Source organism: Nicotiana sylvestris, chromosome 3 (assembly GCF_000393655.2).
Source record: "Nicotiana sylvestris chromosome 3, ASM39365v2, whole genome shotgun sequence".
Lineage (NCBI taxonomy): Eukaryota > Viridiplantae > Streptophyta > Magnoliopsida > Solanales > Solanaceae > Nicotiana > Nicotiana sylvestris.
The window spans coordinates 165,812,034-165,831,887 of record NC_091059.1 but is presented as its reverse complement, the minus strand read 5'-3'; the positions used below and the strand labels follow the sequence as shown (position 1 = coordinate 165,831,887).

At 37.6% G+C, this 19,854-nt stretch overlaps 2 protein-coding genes across 4 annotated transcripts in view; both read right to left on the bottom strand.

Moving 5' to 3' along the window:
• Window positions 1–6,696: 6,696 nt before the first annotated feature.
• On the bottom strand, window positions 6,697–15,560 carry LOC104212628 (alpha-galactosidase). The gene is made up of 15 exons (XM_009761943.2): window positions 15,153–15,560; window positions 14,660–14,718; window positions 14,500–14,556; window positions 14,193–14,227; window positions 12,926–13,029; window positions 12,428–12,503; window positions 12,266–12,324; window positions 12,014–12,079; window positions 11,841–11,924; window positions 11,594–11,658; window positions 11,416–11,498; window positions 11,232–11,322; window positions 11,066–11,115; window positions 7,557–7,697; window positions 6,697–6,976 (listed from the first exon to the last, which is right to left on the bottom strand). Exons 1-15 carry the CDS (start codon window positions 15,335–15,337, stop codon window positions 6,887–6,889), a joined length of 1,245 nt encoding a protein of 414 aa, XP_009760245.1. The 5' UTR covers window positions 15,338–15,560; the 3' UTR covers window positions 6,697–6,886.
• Window positions 15,561–18,178: 2,618 nt separating this feature from the next.
• LOC104212627 (uncharacterized) overlaps window positions 18,179–19,854 on the bottom strand; it is a 4,368-nt gene continuing 2,692 nt past the window's right edge. For 2 of the 3 annotated variants that reach the window (XM_009761942.2, XM_070171147.1), the window contains exon 2: window positions 18,592–19,854. This exon is cut by the window's right edge and continues 1,221 nt beyond it. In XM_009761942.2, the coding sequence (XP_009760244.1) occupies window positions 19,089–19,854 (766 nt within the window). In that variant the 3' untranslated portion in view covers window positions 18,592–19,088. Of the gene's footprint in view, window positions 18,462–18,591 lie in introns of those variants that run through there. The other variant, XR_707392.2, reaches the window with a different exon arrangement.

Here is a 19,854-nt window from a genome sequence, read left to right as displayed (position 1 = left end):
GAGGAACCCTTCCACTCCAACCTTGGCAACTCTGGCATCACTAAAATAAAAGTCTTGGCATGGCAATCCAAGACGACGTGGTATGGGTATAACCAATCCATGCCCAGGACGACCTCAAAGTCGGTCATATCAAGAAACAAGAGATCTGCTCTAGTATCGAAACCACAGAATGTGACCACAAAGGACCGGTAAATCCGATCCACAACAATAGAATCGCCCACAGGAGTGGACACATGAACGGGAGTACCCAAGGACTCACGAGGAATATCCAGGAAATGAGCAAACAAAGATGACACATATGAATAGGTAGACCCTAGATCAAATAGCACTAAGGCATCCCTACCGCAGACGGAAATAATACCTGTGATAACAGCATATGAGGCCAATGCATCTAGTCTGGCTGGAAAAGCATAGAATTTGGATGAAGCGTCGGTTGGCTGGCCCCCACCTGACTGAGCAGTACCTGGCTGAGCAGTACCTGACTGATCTCTCCCTATCTGGCCTCAACCTCTAGGACGGCCCCTACCAGTCTGTCCTCCGCCTCAGGCAGCTGGGCAACCGGTGTTGTAATCATCGGCTACTGACTCTGCTATACTGCTTGCCCCGAAGACTGGGGCAATATCTCCTCATGTGACCGAGGTCTCCACACTCAAAACAACCCCGCGTTGCAGTGACCTACTGCCCTGATGTCTGACCTTGATGGCCTGTAGATCCACTGGAAGAATCCTGAATAGCCGGTGAACGGTATGAACTCTCCGGCATAGCACTGAAATACGAACCAGAAGAAACCTGGGGACCTGAACACCCACTAGAGGAACCCTGAATAGCTGGCGGGCGGTAAGAACTCTCTGGTATGGCGCTGAATTAAGGGCGTACTGGAGCACCTCAAGGAGGTGGTGGTGCTGAATATCCCAAACTGACCTCTGCCCCTAGCTGGGGCACCTATGAACTCTCCAGAGAATCGAGCCCTCTTGTTCTGCTGCATCTGCTCTCTACCGCTCAGACAGTAGCCCTCAATCCTCCGGGTAATCTCCACCACTAGTTGATAAGAAGTCCCCATCTCCACCTCTCGGGAAATGTTGTCCCAAATTCAATAATGTAACCCTGCAACGAATCTCCGCACCCTCTCTACGTCAGTAGGAAGTATCATCAGTGCATGGCGGAATAACTCAGAAAACCTCGCCTCATAGTCGATCACCGACATCTGACCTTGCTCAAGCTGCTCAAACTAATACCGCAGCTCTTCCCTCTCAGAGGGTGGAATATACCTGTCCAGGAATAGCTGTGTGAACTGACCCCAAGTGACGGGAGGTGAACCCGCTGGCCTGCCGAGAACATAAAACTGTCACCATCTACAGGCCATGCCCTCCAACTAGAAAGTAGTGAAGTCAACCCTATGAGACTCCAATATCCTCATGTTGTGCAGTCTGTCCCTGCACCTATCAATGAAATCCTGGGCATCCTCATGACGCTCGCCCCAGAAGATAGGAGGGTGTAGCCTAGTCCATCTGTCCAATAACTTCTACGGATCTCCATCCGCAGCTGGTCTGGGCTTGGCTACCACTGCAGCAACTGGTTGAGCCCCATCCGCGGGTAATGCACCCGGAGTCTGATACACTGCAGCTGCATGACCAGGAGCCTGAGCAGTAGGGGTATGTGCCCCCCCTTCCCGCCTGAGATGTAGCTGGATCTGCTGGAAATAAACCAGCCTGAGTCATGGTATCCATGAACCACAGTATATGGCTCATGACCTCCTGGAAACCAGGTGCCTTCATAAAGTCCTCCGGGGTAGGCTCAGCTGTGGGCACCTCTCACTGCTCCTCAATGATAGGATCCCCTACAGGATCCGCCGGTGGTGCAATTATGACAGCTCTGGGATGCCCTCGTCCCCTACCTCGGGCCGGTGCCCTCCCCCGGCCTCTTCCTCGACCTATAGCAACGGGGGAAGCATCTCCTCCCGGGTCTGGAACATTTGTCGTGCGCGTCCTCACCATCTGTGAGTGAATATAAGAAGGAAATTTAGTATACCTTCAACTGCACGATAGAAGATGAATAACAAATAGCTTCCTAATACCCTATAACCTCCTGAAGATAAGTACAGACGTCTCCGTACAGATCCGCAAAACTCTATTAGGTTAACCCATGACTTGTGAGACCTACGTGAACCTAGTGTTCTGATACCATGTTATCAAGACCCAAATTCTATTATAGGTCGTGATGGCACCCAACATCGTTGTTAGGCAAGCCAAACCTAATTAACTAGCGAGTTCTCAATAATTTTATTTAAGCATTTCCAACATTTACTTAACTTATATTTTAACAGATCGAAAATCAACAATTTCATAACAATAAAAATGTAACCCAAAAATGATAGTCTACAGTGTGTGCCAGGAACTAGTGTCACATGTACTAGGGCAACTAGTAGAATATACAAAATACCACTATCATACTGCCTGAAACAGAGTAGACAGTATATAATCAACGAAAAAGAAGAGAATCTCTGGTATGCTGCAGAACGACTCAGAAGGGGCAGCTCACCGTGGGATCTCGATCAGGAATCAACAACGCGCACCAGAGGGGTAACTAGATGCACTTGCCTCAGATCCTATACAGTTAAGTACAGAAGCGTAGTATGAGTACATAGACAACATCTACCTAGCAAGTATCCAGTCTAACCTCAAAGAAGTAGTAACGAGGGGTCAACTTGACACTTACTAAGGTCAATATCAATAATAATGTATAAGGCTTACACCTAGCATGATTAGCATGAATATAATAATAATCTCAGAATTTGGAGGAAACAACATGTCAATTTCAGTCATGTCATATAATAATTTGCACTTTAAAGCATTTAAACAAAGTAAATCATGGATTTATTTCCACATAAATATCATGCGCACGTTATGCTGAGGTCGTACGGCCCGGTCCAACATAATAATAATTGTGCACTGCCAGATGGTCGAATGGCGCGAACCATAGATGCATATATTTCTACCGAGGCGATCGGCCCGATCCACAAATAGAAATTATTATCAAGAAGACATATAAAGACGCATTTATAGTCAAGTAAATTTATACAAGTTCTCAATTAAGTACGTTACATTCATTAATTTTATTTTGAATCCCTAACATGTCCTAAGTGATCTCATTAGCAAGTAAGAACATAAGCATTTGCAAGTATAGCATGATACGAGTCCTAAACTACCCGGACAATTAGCATAATAGTAGCTACGCACGGACTCTCGTCACCACATGTGTACGTAGCCCCCACAGACAATCACATACATTTATTAGATTCACCTATGGGTTTATTTCCCTCTTACGAGGTTAGAAATGAGACTCTTCTCACTCCAAATCTTACTATCAAATATCAAGAATGCGCTCATACCCTCAATTTGGAGCCTAACAATCCAAAACAAATTAAATAGAGTAAGAACTAGTCAATACAAACTCAAGAGTTCATATTCTAACCATTAAAGAAATTTCTCAACCCTAAATACAAGTTTTCTAAAATTCAACCTCGGGCCCACGTGCCCATAACCTAAGGATCAAGAATATATGATTCTACTTCATTCCATAACAAATTTTGTGGTAAAATCTTGTTTTTATCAAAACCCTAGGTTTTAATCTAATCTCATGATTTTTACTAATTTTTGTGTGTTAATCTACCCATAACCCAAGTATTGAACTCACATTAAGTAGAAGTAACTTATCTTACAAATGCTAGGTTGAAATTTCGCTTTGGAAGTTCCCAAATCGCCCAAACAATGAAGGAAATGTGTCAAAAATGACACATTTTTGTATTAAATGAAGGCACTGCCTTCAGCGATTTCTGCACCTGCGGTTAGGGGACCGCATCTGCGGTCTCGCTTCTGCGAGGGAATGTCCGCATCTGCGGAGTTGGGCTGGGCTAACTGGGACCGCTTCTGCGATCTAGGGGCCGCTCCTGCGGAAGAGGATCCGCATCTGCAGTTCCTGGGCTCCTCCCCCTGGCCGCACCTGCGAAGGCTCGACCGCTTCTGCGGTCTCGCACCTGCGGCTGACCAACCGTAGGTGCGGTTATGACAGATACCAGCAGCTTCAGCTCCTTCCAAAACTTTCCAACTTCACTCGAGCCTCGCCCGATTGACGCTCGGGGCCCCGCCCGAACATACCTACAAGTTTGAAATCATAAAACGGACTTGCTCAAACCCTCGGAACATCCGAAACAACGCTAAATCTAAGAATCACCCCCTAAAACCAATTGAATCAAACTTATGAACTTCAAGTCCTTCAATTTACATCCAATGCGACAAAACACACTTATACTACTCGGATTGACACCAAATTTTGCATGCAAGTCTTAAATGACAATACGGAACTATTTTCGGTCTCGAAACTCCGTTCGAACCTCGATAACACAAAAACTGCTCCAAAACAAATATTTAAGAACTTCAATATTCTTAAGGAATCAGCTTTCACTATTAGGCGCCAAAACGCTCCCGGATCATCCAAAACCTGATCCGAACATACGGTCAAGTCCGAAATCATCATATGAACCTGTTGGAACCTTCAAATCCGGATTCTGAGGTTGTTTACTCAAAACGTTGACCGAAGTCAAACTTGGCCTTTTAAGTCAACTTTAAGGAACCAAGTGTTCCGATTTCAACCCAAACTCTTCCAAATCCTGAACCAACCATTCCCACAAGTTATAAATCAGTAAAAGCAAGTACGGAAAATCTTATCTAGGGGAACAAGGTTCTAAAAAGTAAAACGACCAGTCGAGTCGTTACAACAATATTTTTGTTGTCATGAATTGTCAATATTAGTTGTCAAACAAGCAGCAACACGGAAAAAAAAATTAATATCCTCTGTCTCATTTTATATCAAACTGTTACTTCTTCTTTGACATTATTAATATTTGAGGAGTTAAACTAGAAAAAAATTCTTTGAGTATGATTTTCAGATTTTCAATTACAAAATAATAATTTTGGTTGGGTCCGGTTATTAATTATTTAAAAAAGATAAAATAGTGATTCCATTAAACTAAGGGCATGAATGAGCAAGTATTGGATGGATTGGGCATATATGTGCCAAACTATTAATGACGGGCATATCTATCCTAATTCGCATAGTTCACTAACATGTATGACCCTTTTCCGTAGTTAAAATTGTAATCCTTCATTCTAACTAAACAGATAGCACCAACCAACTCAGGGATCTGATTTGTGTTATAATAAAATTACTTAATTACATTAATTTGTTCTATTCCAAATAGTGAAGCATCCGTTGTTTCCACAAAGAAGTTTAATTAAGTTAAATATTTTTCGTTTTGAGTTTTTCAATAAGATTTGTATTTTGTACCATTCCAAATAGTGAAGCATCTGTTGTTTCCATTGAGTCAAGAATTTTAAGTTCCATTTGTTTGGTTGAGTTTCTGTTTTATTTTTATTAATATTAGATTTACAATAATCCAACTAGTTAAGCAAACGTTGTTTCTACTAAGTATCACGACCCAAGTCTATGGCATGTATTGTCCATTTTGGCCCAATTGACCTCACATATTGGTCTCGGGCTACGACATCATCGAGTCCAAAAAACGTGTGTATCATGTGAACTTGTATTGTGTTTCTTCTCTCATTCTAATGTGGATTCACCTTTCTTCAGAAGCATAACAACCTAAAAGCCTATTAGTCTTGCTCGACTCACCCTCCATCGTGGGTGCGTCATCACTGAGGGTTGCTCCTCCACCGTCGTGAGAGAGAGTCAGGCTCTAATATCATATTTGTCATGACCCAAGTTCATGGCATGTTTATCTGCTTTGGCCTAATAGGTCTGACGGATTTGTCTTTTGGGCTACGCGATCATCGAGCCCAAAAGTGTGTGTACTATGTGAACGTGTGTTGTGCCTTATAAAACTCTTCACTTTTCTCTCATATTTTGATGTAGGATTTGCCTAAGTCAACATGTCCATCTCTTCTTCAGAAACTTACTAGCCTAGCAGCATGTTAGTCCTGCTTAACTCGTCCTCCGTCGCAGCAGGCGTCACACAAAGTCAAAAAGAAAAGTGCGCATTGTAATGCTCATTTCAAAATGTTACTCCATCTATTTCACTTTGTGTGCCTTAACTGAGTATGAAGGCTAATAAATGTAAAAAAATACTTTTGAATCCTGTGTTTTTAAATTAAAGTCTAAAGGTGTGACAACATCCTAAAAAATATCATTTAAATCTTAAAGTCTTAAACATCTCTGCCATTCCTAGAATATCAAACTTATTTGATAAAGACAGACACACTATTTTTCAAATAGACAAAAAAAAGTAAGTCAAATTGAAAAAGACGGAATATATTTTATTTTATTAGTTGAACTCTAGTATCTCTAGCTAATGTTGCTTAAACTCTATTTAAACAGGTCTCCTGGAAAAAACTCCAATATGGTTATGTAATATAGCCTTTGACTCCCTCTGTAAATTGATCGGATTTATAAATTAATGTAGCCCTCTTATATTTGGGGGAAAAAAATTATATGTTAAGTTTTCATCCTATGGTTGGTGAATGTAGTGTAGAACTCTGTGTGATCATGTATTCCATGTCCGGTTTATTTCCTTTTCTGATAAGTGTAAATGCTAAAAATAAAATCTATTAAGGAAACGGAAATGAAGCAGTAGCATCTAAAGTAACCGAAATTGAAATAATAAAATGATAAACATAAAGTAAATAGAGAGAAAGAAAACATCATGCACTAAGTTCAATACATCTCCATATAGTAAAATGACAGTCTTTCGTGCTAGCTGACAAATAAAAACTACATAACTTATTTTTCTTATTCTAATTAAATGAGGTATATATGCCTCCTTCAGCAATGTGGTATTTTCCACATAATTTATCCAAACATAATTTGGTTGAACTTATTTTGTAGGAGTGAGAACATACATCCTGCAATCATGGGAATCAATGCTAGCTGATATTTGTCCTTTAACTGATCCTTTTGTTGAATGCTGCAAACCAATTCAATTGATATATGTTATTCACGTTAAACTTGCATGTAAATATACAAATACAATGATGCTTATCTTTTTACTATCTCTTGTTTATCACTTTCTCTAAGTAGTCTTCCAAATAAAGTTATACATTTCAAAATCACACTTCTCCTTTGCTTTGGAAATAAAACAAGAATTATAGATATATGACTCTTTTCATGGGACATTACATGAGATAGGTAAAAAAGATACATGAGATCTTTGAAGGATTATTTTCTATTATTTAAATTATACCTAGTCATACTAAAGTATTTCCTTATTCAACTGGACCGTACCATCACTACAAAAGAGTAATTACTACAATAATACCTTATATTCATTAACTAAAACATAAAATCCACCTCTGCGTAAAGATTTATTTCTATGCACTGTAGATAGTTCTAAAAATTTTAACAAGTAATAAAGACATAATTGGACTGGAATTAATCTTTCAACTTCTTAGTAACGTCACATATTATAAAATCTCAATATTGATCATGTTAAACTAATCATATGTGAGCAATTTAAATTAGAAAAAAAGAATAAATGAAAGACTTACAGCCCACAAGTCTCGTGCATCAACAACAGTGGAAGAATCAAGGCCTATATCAGACCAATAAGCAGTGATATCAGCTTTCGATGAACTTCTATTCCATAGCACCACTGCTACCCTTTTGCCACTTAAAGGTCCTGCCCAAACCTGTTATAGTGTATTTGCAAGTTTTGTGTAATAAAGAAGAGTTAAAAAAGAAGGGGAGCTTGGAGCAACAGCAAAGTTTTTTCGTGTGGTCTATATAGGTTACGGGTTTGAGCTGCGGAAACAGTCATTAATACTTACATTAGGCTAGAAGGTTGTCTACATCACACCACTCAGGGGTGCGGCCCTTCCCAAACCTTGCGTGAGCGTGAGATGCTTTGTGCACCGGGCTATCATATTTACTATTTTTGTTGTAAACAATTTTTCTTCAAACCTATTTTGAAAATATTTTTCTTGAGCCGATGATTTATCGGAAACAACATTTCTACCTTACACAAGGTAGGTGTGATGACTCGAAAGGCCATCTTGTGTTTTAGAATTCAATTCGATGTTCCGAGGCCTTCAAAGCCTCATTCTATTCCCCCTCGATTTGTGTGCACAGTCCGGGCGTGTATCCTGGAAGCTTTTATGTGAAAAACTGAAGAAATAATAATTTTTGGCTTAAAAAGTTGATTTTGTTGACTTCGGTCAACGTTTTGGGTAAACGGACCCGGACCCGTGTTCTGACGGTCCCGATGGGTCCGTAGTAAAATATGAGATCTGGGTGTACGCCCGGAATCGAATTTCGAGGTCCCTAGCACGAGAAATGAATTTTTGATGAAAATTGTTAAAATGAAATTATAAAGGTTTTAAGAATTTGGTCAATAATTGATCTTGTTGATACCAGGTCCGTATGGTGGTTCTGTAGATCGGTACATGTCCGTTATGATATTTATACCTTATCTGTAAAATGTGGTGAAAAACGGAACTGATTTGACGTGATTCAGGCATTTGGTTGAGAATTGAGAAAATATAAGTTTTGAATCATCCTTGAAAATTTCATGCAATTTAATGCTAAATTCGTAATTCTAGGTGTTGTTTTGGCGATTTGATCGCGCGAGCAAGTTCGTATGATATTTTAAAACTTGTGTGCATGGTTGGTTTGGAGCACCTTGGGCTCTAGGGAGTTTCGGACAGGCTACGGGATGTTTTACACTTAGAAAATTTGGTATTTTTGCTACAGCAGTTGTTCTGATATGCCATTCTTCGTGTTCGCGTAGGTAGTATCGTGAATGCGAAACGTAAAGAGGGGGGAGGGGGAAATTCTTCTTCGCGAACGCGAAGGACTAGTCGCGAACGCGAAGCAGCGAGGGCTTTACCCTTCGCGAACGCGACCTGTCTACCACGGACGCGAAGCATTGGACATGAGGGAGGAGAAGTTAACGCATCGCGAACGCGACACTTGGATCACGAACGCAGAGGATGAGGGGATGTGCCTTCGCGAACGTGATGAGTTACTCACGAACGTGAAGGCCAATAGGGCCAAAGCTTCGCGAACACGACAGGCTTCTCGCGAACACGAAGAAGACCTATCCAGTGTTTTAAAAACATAACCAAAAACGGAATTAGGCCATTCTTTCATATTTTCAAATACTAGAAGGTTTAGAGGCGATTTTCAAGAGACAGATTCTTCCCCAAGGTGTTGGTAAATGATTATAAACTACTTTCTTCCAATTACCCATTGCATTTCATCAGTTTTCAACCTAAAATCTAGGGTTTCATGGTGGAAATTGGGGGTTTGCGTAGAATTAGAGATTTTTGTATAATTGAAACTTAGACCTCGATTTGGGATCGGATTTCGAAAGTAATTACATATTTGAGCTCGGGGGTGAATGGGTGAATGGATTTTGATCCGAACCTCGAGTTTTGACCAAGCGAGCCCGGGGTCGGGTTTTGACTTTTTGGGAAAATATTGGGAAACTTATAATTATGCATTGGAATTGATCTCTTTAGCAATAATTGATGTTATTAAGTTAATTATGACTAGATACAAGTGGATTGGGGGTGGAATCTAGAGGAAAGGCGGTGATTGAGCTTTGAGTTTGACCGTGGTAGCGAGGTAAGTGTTGTGGCTAACCTTAGCTTGAGGGATTAGGTATTGTTGTCTATTTGCTATGTGTTTGGTTGTTGAGTACAACGTATAGGTGAGGTGACGAGTACCTATACGTTGATTGTCGGGTCATAGCATGCGAGTGGGTCTAATTCTTATGACTGATGTATTCTTTATTTGTATTTATACATGTTTAAACTGGTTATTCTTCGTTTTGAGCAATTCTTATCATGTTTTACCGGAATTGGATATTGGTTGAGTATTGACCCAAAGTTGAGATTGACGTTGTGAAATTGAATATTGAAATGGGGCTTGTTATTAATAATTATATTCCCTGGTTGTTATTGTTTTGTTGTTTGGGTGATGAAGAGTGTAAAGAACGAAGGGTGATGCCGTGCCATTTCATATTTATTATCATGTGAGGAAGAGTGTAAAGCACAAAGGGTGATGTCGTGCCATTGCATATTTATTATCATGTGAGGAAGAGTGTAAAGCACGAAGGGTAATGTCGTGTCATTTCATATTTATTATCATGTGAGAAAGAGTGTAAAGCACGAAGGGTGATGCCGTGCCATTTTATATTCATTATCATTGTTTCTTTCATTTGTAATGGTGAGGACGAGAGTAAAAGCATGAAGGTTGATGTCGTGCACTTGTTTTGTTGTTTCTCTTTACTGTTTTATTCTCATGATTTCGTACTCCCCTCAACATGTTTTCCCCATCCCGTTATTACGTGTTTTATTTCTATTATCTGTTATTATGCCCGTATATTGTTTAACTGCACAGGTTTATATATGTGTCATGTCCTAGCCTCGTCAATACTTCGCGAGGCTAGGCTCGGCACTTACCAGTGCATGGGGTCGGTTGTACTGATACTACACTATGCACTTTCTGTGCAGATTTCGGTACCGGACCGTGCTGACCCGAGTGAGTTGCTGCCTTCAGTCCAACAAGAGGCCCAAGGTAGATTTGCTGGCGTTCGCAGACCCTGGAGTCCCCTTCCAGTTATCTTAGTTTCCTGTTTTCTTTAGATTCGAGAACAGTTGTATTCTCTTTCAGCCAGTATTTGTAGTGACTCTTAGAAGTTCGTGGATTGTGACACCAAATTTTGGGTAGTCGTGTAGTAGTACTTGGATTATTATGAATTTTCGCACTTCTTTACTCTATTTTGGTTTAATTATTGTTATTTACTGATTTGGATAGTGGTTAGCGTATTAAATCTTTATCTGTTGGCTTGTCTAGTATTCTGAAAAGTTAGGCGCCATCACGATCCCGACGGTGGAAAATCCGGATCGTAACAATAGGGGTAAGATCTGTGTATATCCTACCCTCCCAGGCTCCACTTATCGGAATACATTGGGTATATTATTGTTGTAGTAGTATTAAAGAAGAGTTAAGTGGACATACAAATTGGATTGGGGTCATTTAAAGAATTACTTACCTCCAATTCTCCATCCTGCTTTACTTTTTTACCTTGAACTCCAAGTCTATCTGATCTCAATTTAAACAAGTAGAAAAATGTTATGTTCTAGTCTCCTAGCATTAGTCTTGTTAGAATGCAACTGAAAGAAGAAGAAGAAGAAGAAGAAGAAGAAATTTTTTTTTACCTTGATTAACTGCAATAACTTCTTTGTTGCTTAGGATTTCATGGGCAGTTTGGTCCATCGAACGTAAATCACAACCTATTATTAAAGGCGCCTATAACAAACAAAAGTACATAACAAATTAAAGTCCATTTGCAAAGAGATCTTTTTTTTTAAAGTTAAATTCAGAATTATAATCACCACAGACTTTTGCTAATGCCCATATGCTGAAATGGGAACGATATTCTGCCGTTGTCATTCCTCCATTTCCAACTTCCAACATGTCTGGATCTGTAACCACAAACACCATGCCAAATTAATTCAAAGTTGGGAAAATTAATCTATATTTTATTATCAAATTAAATAAATGAAATTCTAATAATTACCGTTCCAGCCACCTGGACCAGCATAAGATGCCCATTTGTCATTCATATCTGCCCGAGAAGTCATGCTGCCAAGGTTAAATACGAAATGAAATTACTAATTTGATTAAAATGGGAGCCGAATTTAAAGGAAGTTTATATGAACAACCTTAATGAGCTAGGAAAATGGAAGTTTCTATGTTTCTTAATTTTAAATTAAAAATTTGAAGAGCACTTCTCTATCTCTTTTTTTTTTTTTTTTTTATTTTACCTGTCCCAATTATCAGAAATATCTCCAGTAGTTCTCCAACTATTTCCAACAGAGGAAGCCCAAGTGGCAGGATCATCATCTCCCCTTAAATTGGGAAAAAAAATACTTATTAAATCTAATCTAAATGTGCTTCCAATGGCATCATCACATTAAAAAACAAGAAATATACTCACCATTCGCATAGGGAATAAAATATAGCCCTTCCAGAGTTCTGTAAAGCTTTGCTCATTATGGGATACCTGTTTCATTTAAGGAAACAAATACTGTTAATTCACATTCTCAAAATAGAAGCATTAACCCAAATAGATATCGTTATAATAAGTTTATAATCTATATATATCGGCTACCGGAAAAATAATAACAAAAGGTAGGTATTTTATTCTTATTGAGAGAGGGGGCAGTGAAGTCTGAATGCCAAGTAGTACCTTTCTCTTGGACTTCGATTCTCGTTGTTACAGTTATCATACTTCAAGTAATCAACGCCCTAAGTAAGATGGGATAAGTTAAGTATTAGAGATTAAATACAAAAGCAAAAATTATATACTCAAATATAATCTGCAAACTGATATTATGTGTAGCAAACATACCCAGGAAGCAAAAGTTTTTGCATCTTGTTCTTCATGTCCTAATGAACCTGGCATTTGTTTACTACACGTCTGACTCCTGCATTACAAAAATACAGCTAGTAATTTGAATGTCGTTTATCAATTCTTGGAAATTTCAAAACTGATTTAGCTGTACGTCTATTTAATGTATGCATTACAATATTACAACCACCTAATGAAGGGATACATAAAATTTAAAGGGAAAATAACACTGTATAGCCGCTCTTAAAGTAATAGCCGAAAAATGTATATTTTTTGTATATATATACATTTTGTATGTTATATTATATACACAAATTATTCAAATATTATACACTTTTCAGTTGTCGAATGTAAATAGTTTCTGGCGCGGGTTAAAAGTGAGAATACCCCAAATTTAAAGGAATTAATAAAATTATGACTAAGATGTATTGTTTTGCTTTGGTGACTAATAAAATTTGATAGTTACCAAAATCAAAAAATAAAACAAATAAAAATTACCCAGCATCAGAATAAATTCCGAGCTTCAATCCTTTGCCATGAACATAATCTGCTAGTGCTTTAATTCCAGAAGGAAAAGTAGAACCTTTAGGAACCATATTTCCCTGTCAAATTTTGTTAAAAGCTTTAGTATCAACTACTCCACGACTTTATTCAAATTATTTTATATATGCTCTACTCAACGTGGAAATTACCTCCAAAAAAAAATTCAACTAAGTTTACATGCAAATTAAGTGTTATAAATCCAGGAGCAGATATACAATATAAGCTGCAAATACAGTTTCACTCATTGCGTTCAACTTGACTTTATAGAATAGTTTTATAACAAAATAGTGTGTGCAGTAATTCTTCACACCTATTAATTTAAAATTTTAGATCCGTCTCTACATTTCAATATTTAAACTAATTGACGTTAGATGCATCCAATGTTTCGTACAGCTTTTTTTTTTTTTTTTGTGAAGTTTTCTGTACTCTAAATAGTCTCATATTTAAAGCGTATTATTGACTATTGGGCTTTTTTCCTTTGTCGGCAAAACATTGGGAGAAATTTAAAAATTGTTAGATTTACAAGTAGTCATTTAAAAATAGCCACAGTTTCAAAAGTAATCAAAATTTAGCCATTTTTCATGTAAAGATAATTTTGAATGAAAACACTGTTCAAAATCCGGAAAAATACTCCAGTATATTATACTGGAGTTCTAGTATAATTTACCGGTCCAGCATAATATACTGGAGATTGGAGCACCGGTGCTCCAATCTCCAATATATTATGCTGGAACTTTCCGCGTGTTGGAGTTTCAGCATAATATGCTGGAAGTTCATACACAAGTGCACCAATCTCCAGTATATTATGCTGGAACTTTCCGTGTTGCAGCAAAATAGTGGTTATTTTTCAATGACTTTGCAAACGTTGACTATTTTTGAATGACCAGTCCGAAAACTGGCTAGCCCGTGCTATTTTACCAAAACATTAGCCGCAAATGCAATCGTGATAATGGTATTTCCTCCTTGTTTGCCTTTTGGCCATTTTGTTAGGTATTGATGATTGAACTCTATCTTAAGTGTTGAAATTCCCTCCTTAATACTTAAATAAAGTTCCATTTACGAGCCTATTCTGTTGCATAAAGAAATTGTAAGATGACATTATTAAAGGCATAACACACAAATTAGTAAGTGTTCTCATTACCTTAGAAAGTAAGTACTAAGTATTACATATTAATAGATAAATAGAGTTAGAAATAAGAAACAGGGACGCATTTTAGTGTACCTGAGAGTCTCTGTTGAGTTCGGCCCAGCAGTCATCTGAAGGAAGAAAATATGACAAAAATTTGATTAGGTGTCAAATTATGGAAGTAAAATTAGTAACAAGAAAAACTATGTTTCATTAAGGATAACACTAATATTCTAATGGTGTAAATTTTTTACACTTCCCTGTAAATTTACCCGTCATAGCAAGTTACTTGCTTAATTTATTTTTCAAGTTTGAATTTCACCTGTTATAAATAATTAATTAAATGTAACTATATGTTTTAGAAGTTAAACTCATTTGTCAAACATGGTAAATATAAAGTTACCTATGTTGATGTATTCATAACCAAGAGAAGCAAGTCCAGTAGATACCATTGCATCAGCTGCCACATATATATATAAAACCAATTTGTGACAACTGTATTGTAGCAAAGAGCTATGGTACATGAATTTGTTCATTTGACTCTTGTCAATAATTTAGCTGACCTGTTTCTCTTATCATTTTCTCCTCAATATTACAAGCAAAATGATTCCAGCTGCTCCATCTGTTTATCACCCACAACAACAACAACACTTAACCATCCAAAGCTAGCCTGTATCTAAATTTAATTGTTTCACATAATTTTTTAAAAAAAAAAAGACATTTAAATCTTGAATTATGATAGTTTAGTCACTAAACTGACTTCTTGAAACATACCCTTTTCTCTGATTTTGCACAAAAATAAGTGGAGTGGGGTCCACGTGAATGGAAAATCCAAGTCAATTAAGGGGGCTAAATCACTGTCCCATCTGAATAGTTTTTGTTTGTTTTTGAATTAAATAAGTATGGACAACTTGACAAGTTCACGAGCTGCCATTATGAATCCCATACTCTGCATTCGTGGTTATCTTTTATGATAACAACAACACTACTTATACTCTTCCACTTTCAATAATGTCCTGTACAAACAAATTTAACTTCTCGAAAACAAAATCTTACCCCATTTGAGGAGTTCGGCCGAGGCCATTGCTCAAGAGGCTTCTGCGGATGAACTCGTCGTTGGAAGTAGTGGAATTTGAATCAACGATCAGATTTCGAGGCTGAGGACGAGCATACGTCGTCGTAAAAACACCACACAAACACAAGCAGCACCATAGTAGCAGTTTTAAAGTTGGTGGCATCATCCTCTGGTTTTCCGGCAAGCTTTTGGCTTTGGCTACGACAGAAATATCACAACCAGTTAAAATATGCAGAGCCCCTTTTAGTGAAATTGGAGCTAGCCTTGGGTTTAATATGAATGAGCAGTTAGCTAGCTATTTATATACACTAGTTACTTAGAATAGAGGTCCACGGACGTGCTAGGCGGGGGCATTCAGCAGATAGAGATTTTATTCAACAGGTTCAACTGAATACGGTATTTTTGATACAACTTATATACGACACATTACTAAATTTACCATAATACACTAGTTACTTAGAATAGAGGTCCACATACGTGCTAGGCCGCAGCAGTCAATAGATGGAGATTTTATCCAATGGGATCCAACTGAACACGGTATTTTTTACACCAACATACTATAAGTATCAAATTAAATTTTGAATCCAAAAATTTCCATGTAATAATTAATAATAAAATTTTGAAAGTTTAACTCATCAAATTTAAATTTTGAAAATGTGGCGTGGTGGACTGATGAGGAAAGGTTGTTATTGCTTGAGGTGGACAATATGTATATCAATGCAGATTTTTCTATTTATAGAGACATCAGAGTGAACCAAGTAACCAAAACTACACCATGATAAGTGACACTTGCTAGTGGTGGTGCCAACAACCTTTGACTTCCGCGCGCACTCATCAGTCTTAGAATTCAAGAAAACTTTACTTTCATGATACCATTCGTCAAACAAGAAGTACAATTTACAGTCTATAAGTCCTTATATTATGTCAACATTTACTTCCACTATCTTTTTTCATACAAGTTCATTTAATAATGTTTTACTATTACTAAAATGGCAGACCAACGTGACTTGTTGAACTCTCTCGTTGGAAAAAGGATAATATATTTTCTTACTTGCCGACCATATATCATAGGAGGAGTCGAAGTCTTTGCCATGTGTCGTAGTAGTTTTTGTTTGGATAGAAATAATCAGGTGTCATCGAAAGCTAGTAAAGCAAACCCTGATCTACAATAAATCAGACAAACAAAAAAAGAAAATATACCAAAATAGATATAAATATTTAACGTGGTTCGGTCAATTGATCTACGTCTACGGGCAGAAATGAGCAATCCACTATATGAAAGAGAGTACAAAATATTGAGAGAACAATCTCACAAAGAGGCAAACACAAGTGGCAGGTAACACTTGTCCCGAAATTTTCTCCCTAAACAAGACTCTCAAATCCCTTGTGGATGCTACTGAGTAAGAGGAAGGATCTTTAATTTATAGAAGTCAAAAAAATTTACTCAAAGAAAAATAACTGACCAAATATGAAAGAATTATAATTTCCTTTTCGTAAAAGAATAAATCAATTATGATAAATATATTATTCTTCCTTAAAAAAAACAAAAAAAAAACCAATATGATAAGATAATTAGGACAAACACCTAACAGTTTTTATCCTTTAAATGGATGTCACTATATCTTAATCATCTATTAAATATTACAGCGAATTCTCAGAAGCTCAATTTTTTCGTTTTTCTTAAAAATTTGTCAAGGACGGTTAGAACAAACTATTTGTTTTCTTCTTATTTTAGTGGGTCTTGATTCATTGGAAGCCACAAAGGTTGTTTCGTTGTACTCCTGAGCAAATCAGTTGGTAAAAAATGGTAGCAATAACAATCAATCAATTACGTATGCCTCAATCTCAAATATAAATATGATTAAAATAAGATGAAGGAGCTTCAAATTGAAGCACGGCAGTGTCGGCATTGTTTTGTTTTTTGCAAATACAGTAAGGCATTGGTCATATCTCATGTGAACTCTTATAATCTTCAGACTTCAATATAGATAGACATTCGGTTGTCGTTTGCATTAGCAAATATAGGAGTCTAACGTAAATGCATACGTGACCTCTTTCTTGTCTCATCTCTCTTCTTTTTCGTTATAGCTTCCTACAGGGCTGGCATACAGCTAACTTTCATTTTAATACAATTTTCCTTTGTCCAATCTCTCTTTTTCTTCTGATTTTTGGTTCCCACTTTTTCTCTATCCACTAGTATTTTTGTAACGTAACGTAACGCAACGCACGATGGCATCATTTCTTATGATTTGATTCCAAGAACCTAATCTTCTTGCATTTTGAAAGCTCTTTCCAAAGCGGAGAACTGATTTTCCAATAATTTATTTTACAGCTTATGCTCAGATATATTGTTCTATGTACAAAATGTAGTTGCATTAACTGTTGCTACATTTAAAGGAAGCTAAAATCAACCATACATATATTTTTTTTTTTGAATGCAACTCTACTAAGCTCCTGTTATAACTCCACTAAGTCAGATTCAACATAGGTTTAATCATTCACCATCTTACCTTTTTTCCTGCGAAACACTGAAAGTAGTCCCCCTGCTGATCACTGGCAGAGATGGAGGAATCAAGTTAACAGAAAGCACAAATACTACAAAGCAAAGCCAAGCTTCGAATTAACTATAATAAATAAATACTTTCCTATTATGCCAACTATTGAAGCGAACATCTTATAGTCTTTACCCCAGTCTAAAGCTGAAGCATTTGGTGCAAATGTCCTGAATGGTTGTGACAGTGACAGAAGATGATATGTTGACCTACTTACTCGGTTATGACAAGGTCCAGCTGCAGCCGATCAATTTGAGCAGCTCCAAGATGTCTATTATAATCGCCAGTGTATACTGTAGCAGCATCACCCACTTTAGCATAAAACATTGCAGCACCAAGAACCTATACATATAGTTCCATATCTGATATAACAGGATCAATGTTGATTTACCTTTCATGCATCATTTACAGCTGGATGACAAAATTCTGGCTCTATTCCTTTTGTGCATCATATGTAGAAGGAAATTGAGTTGCACATTCACAAGACAGAATGTTCGTTCTGATATATACGATTGAAGATATTTACAAAATTTTAATGAGAGAGCTAGTTTAGAACAACATGAACTTGAGAGGGATATCAAACAAATTTATTTTTCTTTTGATCATTAATCCAACATTTACTCCTGCACATTTTTCATCTACATTTGCTGGTTGATCAAATGTCTTCCACATGAGAGCACCCATCGCATATATATGCCATATTTACTAGGAAACAAATGAAGGTAGACAGCTGCAAGCCTGCAACGTTCAAAGCTGTTGTATGAGATTTTGCCAGTAAGATTACTAGTGAAAAGTAAATACCCTAACCTGCTTCAGTTAGCTATTTACACCTTTTTTTGACAGAAGGTGAGGAAATATTGGAAAAAAGTAAGAGAAACACAACGAAAAATAAAATCAAGTGAAGCATCTCATCATTTACATCCCCATTTTGCTTTTGTATTCCTTTACTCTATTGAAGTGATAAATGATATTTCAAGACTACATTAAGTACTGAACACATACCATATGCTATGAGATTGGAGAATAGAAAAAGGATACACTACAGATAATAAAGGAATAGAAACATAAGAGCAATGATAACAACACATTGTCAAAACTCAAAACCTTCATCTCAAGTAGCAGTTGAAATTGATAGATCTCTTGCCCTGCAGATTAACAATCCAATATCTCATTGAGGAGATCTTTCCCTTTTCTTTCGACCAGACAGAAATGAACCTCTTCTAAATTATGTCTTCTAAATGTTTTATAAAACTTTTCAATAATCATGAGAGACAGAAAGAGAGAGAGACGGAGAAGTTTATCCCAATGGTATGTGTTACTTGAAGACAACTCTCTACAGACACATCCATGCTGAGTAATGCCATATCATGGAATAACTGGTTTACTATCCCAAGCCTCTCTTACTTCGACCAATTCTGGACGGTATCTCTTAGCTAGAACTTCTACTTGTTCAGCAAATGACCTGTTTCCATGTTGACCTATGTGAAGAACCATTTGGTTCCATCTCTTTCGACATATCTCGCCAGGCCTGTGGTCAAGAACATTGTCCCAGTCCACATCCTCTATGCAGCTCGCATCCAGCTCAAAAAGTGCATCAACTAGGCGATAGTCATCAGTATCTGCCCATTCACCTTTGGCCACCATGGGTGATGTTAATTGGTCATACCACTTCAAGCAGCAAGTTGCATCAGTTCTCGTGGACAATCTGTCACTTATCGCGCCCCAGGCAATATTATCCCGTAACATCCCATGCTTAGATTTCTTCTCTTCAGAAAGCTTCAGTTTCAGATCGGTGTTTACTAAATCAAACAAAGTCTGGTATTCCTCCTGACTCCATTGTCCTTTCTTCTTATTGGCCAGTTTTAGCCTTCGCCATGTATCCTTCACATGAAACCGATGTTTTCCAAGTTCATCAGCCAAGACCTTCCAATTGTTCCCGTGCTCTTTGTGGAAGTTTCGTACCATCTCGTACTCTTCTTCAGTCCATTTACGCGTCTCACTCCTTCGGAACAAGACCTGTGCGCGATAATAAACCGCAGTGTACGGCCTGTATGGTATAGCACTCCCTATTTCTTTCCAGCATCCTTTTACTTCAGGATTAGATCTAGAGTTCAAGATCTTGTGCAGCCCT